Genomic DNA, 10,892 nt, shown 5'->3' with positions numbered 1-10,892 from the left:
ATATATATATATATATATTATATTTGACTGTGTGCTTTAGCCTGACTTATTAGTTGCGGCCTTTGGTGTAAGTCTCTCGGGTCGGGAGTTCAATCTCTGCGTATGATCGAATTGCGCACCTTTCTGGAAGGGGGGTCCGCCCGTCGATATATATATATATATATGACCGAAAGATGGGGTATTAATGCACATTTTAGTTATCTCGATGGAAAAAGTAAAGAGTGACTTTTTTCATAAGATTGTGAAAATTAATATAGATCCCGAGTCTAATTGGCTTCAATATAATATATTTCATAATAGAATCGTGAAATCTAAAGGGAGTGGTATTTTTATTAATGGAGGAAATTGGAGAAAATCGTTTCAAATCATATGATTGAAAAATTAAATTTTGCACTCAAGGAACACACTACTTATAGATTGGTCAGGTTTAAATGTTGCCGAGATGTGTGTTTTTGTGCAAGACCCTAGTCGCATGGGAGCCTCTTCTATGATGCTTTTTTTTTTAAAAGCAAATACAATCATAGAAAGAAATGTTCTACTATAAAACTAATAATGGTGAAGAGAGTATGTGTGACGAAGAAGATGAATGGATAGTAATGCAAAATAGATTGAGCTTATGTTATGGAAGTCACAATCATTTTTTTTATTTGCTTTCTTTAAAATTGAAGCATATTTTTTAGCTAATCTATCTAATAAGGATTTGGTATTTAAAATGGCATTAAATTTGAACTTATTTTTTTTGAGTGATTAGATTTTATTATGTTATTTGTGAAGATTATCATATTGTACTATGTAAAAATATTGTACTATGTAAAAATATTTCTTATAGTTAAATAGAGTAAATTTATTAATATCTTATTTTGTTTTGAAAAGCACTTAATAATACCTAGTGCCTCAGGTATTAGATAGCCATGTCGTCTTGGAGCGTCAAATGCCTTTACCATCACTAGTTATGATAAAATCACAAAATCTAAATAGTTTTTAATAAAAAAATCATTAAGAAGCATAAAGCGTTATGTTTAATGTTAACAAATCATATAATATCAAACAAGTTGCCCGATGCGACAAAAGCACAAAGTAGAAGAAAGTGCAAAGCTTATGTCTTAGTAAGCATCAAAATATCAACGTTCAAGGTGATTTTTTAAATAAAAAAGCTTGTCAGGTATCCTAACAACTATGTAAACAAAAATATCTTCTGTAGTGGCATTAATTGCATCACTCTAGACATGCCTACATCACCCTCCTTACTAGTGCCTGCATGGCCTTACAATGAGCTGCTGAAGTCATTCAAACCTACATAATATTCTTCCCAAGTTCATATACTCCAGGGTGTTGCTTTATAAACACAAGATGATATGGCATCTATACTAGAAAAGATAACAAGAATGATAAGAAGAAATGATGATTAGATGTAGATTTACATTAGGACTGGTCAATAACATAAAATAGAAGAGTATAAGTTGAATAATGCATGATACACATACATGAAATAAATTTGAAGGCAAACTCAGTTGACAATTGTAGATGAAAAGTTGTTTCCTATTAAGAGAAACATTGATTCTATCGAATTTCTTGAGGATAAGAAAATATTATTGGAAGTAAAAAAATTTACGAGAAGTCTATTCATGCTATCCAATAATCATCTTAGTCATGCTCCCTAATTTTGTTGTCATCATATGAATTTGCGCCTCTCCTGGAAATTGCTCCTCAATTATTGCATGTATAGTGGGGTGTTTAAACCTTGATTAACCTTGCCTAAGTTTTTATTTGTTGTATCTTAGTTTAGGATATTTTAGAAACATATATTATGTCCATAGTAATGATTAATGATATTGTGAAGGAGTGTGTGATCAAGGACAACATCAGATTGATCAATCAAAGAAAATTATCAAATATGGGTGAACACTTAAAATCATTTTTTTCTACATATTGAAAGTTTCTTCCACTGTTGTTCAGTGCTAGGCATGGCTATGGTTATACATCTTTCGAGTGATATAATATTCATAAGAATCACTTTTAAGATATTCTTTGCGAGTATCAATATCTTTAAAAGGTTACACTACTATTTGCAATTGAATAATCAAAGTTAGATAAATGATATCTTCCAAGTGCTAGTCATATCCCTCTCTCTCTAATTAGCTAAGGAAGCTCTTTCGTGCAATTTGGTATACTCTTTTACTTACTAGACACATACTAAATTGACAACCTAGTTAGATGGTTTCCATTACATTTTACAGTGTGACTCTTTTATGCATGCATTAGGGGTTACATGGGGCTTCATCCCAACCCCACTCACTTATGTTAGTCAATTGATAGACAATTTTGAATTATGCTTTCAGGCATTGAAGTGAGTTATCACAACTACAATGGAGTATCTTTATTTCAAGGATGACAAAAACAAGGTTTACCAATACTCAATAAGTAAGGTTTCAAGGAAAACTAAAAATTTGTATTTCTTGACTTATGTTTACTCTACATCAACAACAACGACAACAATAACAACAAGCCTTTATCCCAGTAAGCGGGGTCAGCTATATGAGCCCTTTTTCTCTATTGTGTCCTATTGAGTGTCATATTTTCATTTAAGTCTAATAAATTAAGATTATTTTTAATACAATATGTCCAAGTTTTATTAGGTCTATCTCTTACTTTCTTAACATAAGTTGAATCTAAAACATCAACTCTTCTAATAAGATCATCAGATCGTTGACGTTTAATATGACCAAAGCGGCTAAGACGATTCTCTCTAATATTGTCTACCACTGGAGCTACACCGACTCTTTAATAGATACATTCCTTTCACATTTTGTTAGGTGTCAAGCCACTCATCCACCTAAACTTCTCATAATAGCAACACTTAACCTAATTTTATGCTTTTCTTTTAAAGGCCAACATCTACGTCATAACGCATTACAGGTCTCACCACCATCTTATATTTTCTCAAGTTTAAGTGGTTCTTTCCTATCACACGATAGACACGATGCTTTCCTCCACTTCAATCAACCAACGTGAATTCTACTAATAACATCCCCATCTATATCACTATCAATTTGAACAATAAACTCGAGATATCAACAACGTTCACACATTTTAATGATTTGATCACCCATAGTTAAAACTCAGCTACTAGATCTACTACTTCTAAAAAATATTTCATGTATTCAGTTTTAGATCTACTCAAATGAAGGCCTTTAGACTCCAATATAGACCTCCATAATTCAAGTTTTCCTGAACTCTTTCTCTAGTCTTATCCACAAGAATGATATCATCAGTGAAAAACTTACACCAAGGTAAGTCCTATAAATATCCAGTAAGAGCATCCATAACTAAAGAAAAAAGGATATTGACTTAAAGCCGATCTTTGATGTAATCCAATTGAAATAGGAAATTACTTGATCAACTCTCCTGTTAGAACACAAGTAACAACTGTAGTATGCATATCATTAATCTTTTAATTGAAGTCATATCACTCAACGTTGTGATACATGCTAAATGGCTTAAAACTATGGTCCTTTTTAATATATTTACAATATTATGTTATATGATTTATTAATATATTTAAAATGTTATTTGATATGCTTTTTTGTTTTGAGTTTCTTATTGATTTAATCATATTCATTCTTCTTTAGCACCACTGGGGTTTTTGTGCAAATAACGCAATTCAACTTATTCATGCTGGAGGTTATCAATTTGGAGGCCTAAGTAGCACTTCTAAAATCTTTTCTCAAAATCCATTTGAATGTATAATTGATCACACTGATAATACCAAACAAGGGATAGTTGAATAATAGGGATGGGAGGAGAGAAGAGACTCCACGACAATCACTAGTGGGCATAAACACCCTTATGAAATTCTCATTAAAATACAACAATATTCTTATGAAATCCACAGAAGTATAACTTTTAAATATATAAACGGTGTATTTTGATAAATCACAAGATTGTTTACCGATCCAAAGAACTTTTTCATGAAATTATATCAATACTTTTCTTTTTCAAAAAACAGATGATTTAGCTGTCGTTTTACAAGAATGAGAACGAATCACTTTTACTAAAATTTTTGTAAGGAAATTAATATATATATCATTGGAAACATACACAAATAAAGCAAATTGCATTTTTTTTGTATGCATAGATTAGTTCCCTCAAAGATCATTTTTTTTATAGAAATTTTAATATCCAAATAGTTCATGATCCTATTGAAAAAATGACCCAAAATTAGGAGCCCAGTGATGAGACAGTTAGGTCGATCAAGGGATAAATGTGTCTAAATATGGATGACACTACATAGAGAGAAAAAAATTGGGGAAGACAGATCTCAACATCACATAATAATTTACATTGTCAATGACAATAGGGGAAGAAGAGAAGAAAAATTACCACTGCAAACTTGCCATAAGTGGAAAAGTGGCTAATGAGTTTAGAGAATAGCGATCTCATTGTCAAGTGGAGTATGCGTGCCACAATGTTATGAGAGAAGCGGGAATAACATATTAGATGATGATGACTAAAGTGGGGAAGGCTCTCATGATGGGATGAGGAAGAAGGAAGATGAAACTAGTAACTAGCGACAAGAGGAGGAAGAAGGCACAGGGTAGCAGCGGAGCGCACCAAAATATTAGCACAATCAATAAATGCCTTAACTTTGAAACTAAAAGGATTTACTGATTCTAATTAAATCACCCAGATATTATGAATACAAGATTTCATAACCAATGGAATTCATAAGCCTTAGCAACCAATGGGGTTCATATTCCCAGAAATTTTCATTTGCCTGGATTTTACCTAAATCACTCTTAAGTTCTACATAAAACTGACTAGAAAGAATCAGTTTAAAAATTAGTAGATATGCTGACATTTGATATCTTGTTATCTGACGGTTAACGTGATGACAAAAAGAAAGATCCTAATCCACATTTGATATCTTGCTGTCCGAGCAGTTATTGACTCATTCTCCTCTTCCTTTTTTCTTTTCTGGACAGGGTGCTTTCTAGATAATTTAGAATGACAGGAACCCTAGAAAATTGATGAACTAGTTGGATATCCTTAGTTTCCCTTGCTCGGGTTTAACTAATGGAAGATCATAACATTCTCGTTATTTTTAAATGAACTATTTGTTATTCTATATGGACAACTAGAGGTTTTTTAAAGCTAGATTTAGATATAGAATGTCAAAATAACTGATCTCTCTCTCTCTCTATATATATATATATATATTTTTGCTTTGTTAACCAAGTTAAGTGGAAGAGGAATTCTACTTGTGCAAAAAATTGATCACGCCAAATAGTTCACAGTGGTTTATTCGTAATCAAAATAGAAATAATACCTAGACTAATTTGATTTGTCAATGTTTGGCCATGCGGAATAGGTAAAATGGCTTTTATGCAATTGTAGCAGAAATGCAACTATGGCTAATTTACTCTGGACTGAATTAACGTAACCCTAAAGGGAAAGTTAGCTATATTTACTGGCAAAAACCAATCCATCTTTCCTAATGAAATGATGATATTCTGTCTGAATTTGATTATTTGATTGGGATGAGTGGCCTGCTCTTAGTTCTGAAGAACGATAGAGGCATTTTTCTAACATTAGTTGGTCGGATTAAAAAAGTGGACAAAAGATTTGTGCTCTTTTTAATACTACAATCAGATACTTTTGAAGAAAGAAGCCGAAAACCAACTTGTCAATTGTGATGTAGAGAATAATTGTACCTACCATTTTGCGTTTTATTATCTAAGCTTGGTGGAAAAGTATGCAAACTTTTTTGGCTAAATCTGTCTTTTTTTTTGTTCTTATTTTGTGTACGCTCTTCAAGGTGCAATGTGAGACTGTTACAGATAGCACCAACTCTGCTCCTTTGGAGCCATGGAAGTTTCAGGTGTCATATGACAAGCTGGTCATTGCTTTGGGTGCAGAAGCTTCAACCTTTGGCATTCATGGTGTGAAGGAACATGCAATTTTTCTTCGTGAAGTGCACCATGCGCAGGAGATCCGCAGAAAGCTGCTATTAAATCTGATGCTGTCTGATGTTCCTGGTTTGTTATTATAAATATTTTTGCTTTTTAATATGATATTGTGGCATCCGGGGGATGCATGCTTTTCAAGGGAAGATAAATAATTGAACATATTATTAATTCATTTTAAAAATATTGATTTGTTTTGGTTAATGTGCTTACTGAATGTGCTAGGTGATAGTATACCTTTTGAGAGTTTCATTAATTTGTAACTTTTGAGACACTTGTGTGTCTTAATTTGATCTTAATTTTAAGCACCATAATGCTACAACCTGCAAAAACCTTAACTTTGATTACCATCTCGCCACAAGCTTTTTGACAATTAATGCATTTATGTGAATCTTGTTATATTTTTGATATAGTTTTTTATATAGCTATTGATATATATTTTTTCTAAGGTATATATCATTTATTTAATAAGTATTTAGTTTTTTTGTCATGAAATGTAAGTGGATTCATTGATAAATAAGTCCATGTACTTCATCAACTTTGGAATATCGCCTTTGTAGTCTTAAAGACAAGTAAGTCTGCTTATACTCTTGCAAAATAACCTTTTTTCCCCTAAAATAGCTTATATATGGATGAAGCACCTTTGTAACGATTCAATCAGCATCATGTTGTCCTGATCTTATTTCATTTTCCTTGTTTCAATTGGCCTGTTAGCAATATCATATTTTATGATTGATGTAAACAGTGGCATTTTTGCAGCAATTATAACCTCAAGAAATTTTCAGTTTCATGTCTTTCTCTATTGATGTAGGTTTTTTCAGATTTAGGGTTTCTTAACGCAACTATTATGATGTATTGGTTTATCATGAAAAGGAACTTGAGGATTCACAAATTACACCAATCAACTAATCAAGTAAATTACTCTCTTTAAATGTAAACAACCTATACAAGAATTAACATTTAAATGTATTGGTTTATCATAATAATTGAAATCTGTTTGAAATTCATATGGATGAATTTAATTAGTTTCTAATGTGTCAATTTGTGCTTTTGCCATGTTAATGCCATCACACAATTAAGTTATTTTTCAAGAATTCAGCCAACTGATTTTGCGAAATTTGTTAAAACTTCACTTATTTCATGATCTATGAAGTTACCCTACTAATTAGGCTTCTTCTAAGTGATCAGATACCAATTTGATGTTAGGGTTTCATAATACAAATATAATTATATCATGTATGTAATCATGCAAAGGGGTCTTAAGGATTTGCAGATCACAAATTACTAAGCAATCCAACAATTTGCTTTATTCAAATGCAAATAGTAAAAACAAAAATTTGAACCTGAACATTAATCAAATCATCGAATAAATTTGTTAAATTAGCATGAGATTTGAACCACATAAAATCAGCAAATAATTGTATTTTAATCACCATAAAAAATTAGATGTGTTAAACTTGAACAAAATCAAAAGCACTCGAAACCTGTAACAAGTTATGTAGAAGAAATGAGATTAAATAAGTTGCTTGCGTAAGCAATCCAACCTGCAAATGCAAGTAATGTCAAAGCTACAGTCTTGGAACAGAGACTACAGACCCTTGTCACCTCCTACGTTGCCGTTGAAAGAAAAAAATTCAGCTACAATGACATATTAATCAAGTTTTCACACAGAAATATGACTTTTACATATTAAATAGTTTATAAGTTGACACTAATAACGAATTTAATATGCTTATCCAGGTTTGTTCAAGTATATTTTTTTGTAATTTTTTCTTTTACAGAAAATCCTAATTTCATGTTCATTGCAATACTATATTGCTTTATGAGTTTGCTCAAGAAATATGACTTTTTTGACTGCAGTGCAAGTTTAAAGTAGTTAGTACTGATGACGGGCTCAAACCTTTGTAATATAGGTATATCGGACGAGGAAAAGCGCAGGCTGTTACATTGTGTTGTTATTGGAGGTGGTCCTACCGGAGTTGAGTTTAGTGGTGAACTAAGTGATTTCATAATTAGTGATGTTCATGAAAGATACACCCATGTCAAAGATTACATTCACGTGACCCTAATTGAGGTTCTCTCAATGCATAGTTTCGAATTTTTTATTCATTTCTCTGGCTTGCATAATGTGGGTTAACTTTCTATGCAGGCAAATGAGATATTGTCATCTTTTGATGTTCGCTTGAGACAGTATGCCATGAAGCAATTAACCAAGGTATGTGATGATGTTAAGATTTAAGATAGCAAAGCGATAACTGTGTAACTTGAGTATTCGTGCCAAATTAATTCTAAAACATTTCAAATATGTTTTATTTATCTTAAAATATATGCCTTTCACTGCCTATTATTTATGGCAAATCAGACAACCCCTTAGTGTAATAAAATTTTTTTCTCCCAGATAAAAGTTAAATAATGCAATATATATTTCTTTGTTTTTTTATCAAATTCATTTATATTTTTTAGGTTTAAAGAATATTTTCTTTTATGGTTGAGTGGGGGTGGAGGGAGGCTGAGGGATTGAGTTTTCTCGGGAACCTTGTATGTTCATACCGGTTACATGCTTCTATAAAAATTACCGGATTTATTTTACAGATTACCGTGGCCTGTAAGTTGGGTTGCTAACTGAAATTTATCTCTGGAAGTAGCATGATTCTATTGAGCAATTCATAGGGAGGAATTGCAGTTATAATGTTGGCTAACTGAAATTAATTTCTGGGAGTAACATGATTCTATTGGGCTTACTTTGGGAGGAATTGCAGTTATAATGTTAGTTGAATTAATAAGATTGTTTTAACATATATTAGTATGAGACTAGATGTGGATTGGGGAGAAACAGCTTTTAATGAAAATAAAAAAAGAAAAGGAAAAGAAAATAACATTGATGCATATAATGCGTATAAAGTAGTTCAAAGTTTTTTGGAGTCTAAAGGCCTTCATTTGAGTAGTATTGAAACTGAATACATGAAATGTAATTTTAGTAGTAGTAGCTCTAGTGACCGAAGTGTAACTTTGGGTGATCAAATTATTAAAAAGGTGTGAACGATTTAAATATCTCGGGTCTGTTGTTCAAAGCGATGGTGACATAGATGTGGATGTTAATAGTAGAATTCAAGTTGGTTGGTTGAAGTGGAGGAATGCTTCGGGCCTTTTGTGTGATAGAAAAGTACCGCTTAGACTGAAAGAAAAAAAATTATAAGATGGTGGTGAGACCTGCAATGCTCTATGGCGCTGAATGTTGGCCTTTTAAAGAGAAGCATAATACTAAGTTAAGTGTTGCCAAGATGAGAATGATTATGTGGATGAGTGACTTTACACTTAGAGACAAAATGCGAAATGAATATCTCCGTGATAGGGTTGGTGTAGCTCCAGTGACGGACAAAATTAGAGATAGTCTTCTTGGATGGTTTGATCACATTAAACGTCGACCATCTGATGATCCAATTAGGACTGATGATCCAATTAGGAACATCTGATGATCCAATTAGGAAAGTAGATGTTTTAGATCCGACTTATGTTAAGAAAGACAAAAATAGACCTAGAAAAACTTGGGCTTATTGTATAAAAAATGATCTTAATTTATTATAACTAAATGAAAATATGACACTAAATAGGACGCAATGGAGAAAAAGGATTCATGTAGCCGACCTCACGTAGTGTGATTAAGGCTTTGTTGTTGTTGTTGTTGTTGTTGGTAGATGAATTAAAGAGGAATCTTAACTCCATTGATATTATGCAAAAGCTTTACAAGTATGGCATATTCCATGCTTAAAGAGGCGTTTGATCTCTATTGTAGGAGTCAATGAAGAAGATAGTACTTGACTTTCGTTAATTGCAATTTGAAGGTAACCAAGGGTGTTATGGTGATAGTACATGGTATCACGCTATGGGTCAGTTGGGGGCAGTTGCAGCTTCTCAGCTTTTCAGCTGCAGTTGTGCTGCCCAGAAAGCTGTTGTTGGGGAGCTGCTGCCGGGAAGCTGACTGTCTGTTTGTTGCAGCTGTGTAAAAACAGTTGTGGGGCTACTGTTTCTAGAAAAATGACCATTCTGCCCCTGTTTAGTAAAAATTTTTAAAACAGAACTGTGACAACCACATATTTGATACATCAGAAACAGAAATTCATTTCAAAACAGAAGCAAATTTCAGATAAACAACTCACTTAACAATGAGTACTGAAATTGTTAAAGAAAAAGAAAAAAAATTAATAAAGTTACAAGTAAAATAATGATGATATTATTTTTAACATGAAGGCGATGCATGTCTCGTCCTAAATTATTTTTCAATGATGCTATGAATTCGTGATCACTTTTGGTAGTAGAATCAACCTGACCGTCAACCCATCGGAAGAAGTCACATTTTTCTGCGAAAGTCCGCGACCATCTGTAAAACTATCGATCATAGCTATGGGGCTGACGTGATCTCAGAAAGGATTTCTCTAGTCCGCAGTGGCATAACAATCTTCTGGATGTCCTTGGAACTCTTGAGCTCATCTTTCTTTAAAGCAGCAAAATAAAATCCATTAGTCAATTATTTTAAGCTGAAAACTATTTGAAAAAAGATGAAAACAAGAAAAAAACATATCAAAACTGGTTAACAATAACCATCAATGACAATTCCAAAGCCACCCATACATTCAATTCCAACAAAAACGTTAGTTAATCCAACAAGAAATTTTAGCCACTGTAATAGATGCTAAACACAAACCAAAAGCCACCGAAAATCCAACAAGTCGTTGCACATCCAAATGAATCCAACCCCACTGTAATAGATACAAACGAATCCAACCCAAAGCCAACAAAATCCAACAAGTCGATGTGCATACAGAAATCAAAACATATTTTTCGCGGCTGTGAAGAGAGGAGAAGATAAGCATACCGCGTGCGAAGAGAAGAGGAGGAAGAGTAATCAGACAACCAGAGAAGAAGGGAAAG

At 32.7% G+C, this 10,892-nt stretch overlaps 1 protein-coding gene across 2 annotated transcripts in view; it reads left to right on the top strand.

Moving 5' to 3' along the window:
• LOC110024179 (internal alternative NAD(P)H-ubiquinone oxidoreductase A2, mitochondrial-like) overlaps window positions 1–10,892 on the top strand; it is a 31,090-nt gene that overhangs the window by 1,984 nt on the left and 18,214 nt on the right. For both annotated transcript variants that reach the window (XM_020723985.1, XM_020723987.1), the window contains 3 exons: window positions 5,816–6,035; window positions 7,877–8,037; window positions 8,113–8,178. In XM_020723985.1, the coding sequence (XP_020579644.1) occupies window positions 5,816–6,035; window positions 7,877–8,037; window positions 8,113–8,178 (447 nt within the window). The remainder of the gene's footprint in view (window positions 1–5,815; window positions 6,036–7,876; window positions 8,038–8,112; window positions 8,179–10,892) is intronic.

Source organism: Phalaenopsis equestris, unplaced genomic scaffold, assembly GCF_001263595.1.
Source record: "Phalaenopsis equestris unplaced genomic scaffold, ASM126359v1 Scaffold000250, whole genome shotgun sequence".
Lineage (NCBI taxonomy): Eukaryota > Viridiplantae > Streptophyta > Magnoliopsida > Asparagales > Orchidaceae > Phalaenopsis > Phalaenopsis equestris.
This window is presented reverse-complemented; position numbering and strand designations above follow the sequence as displayed.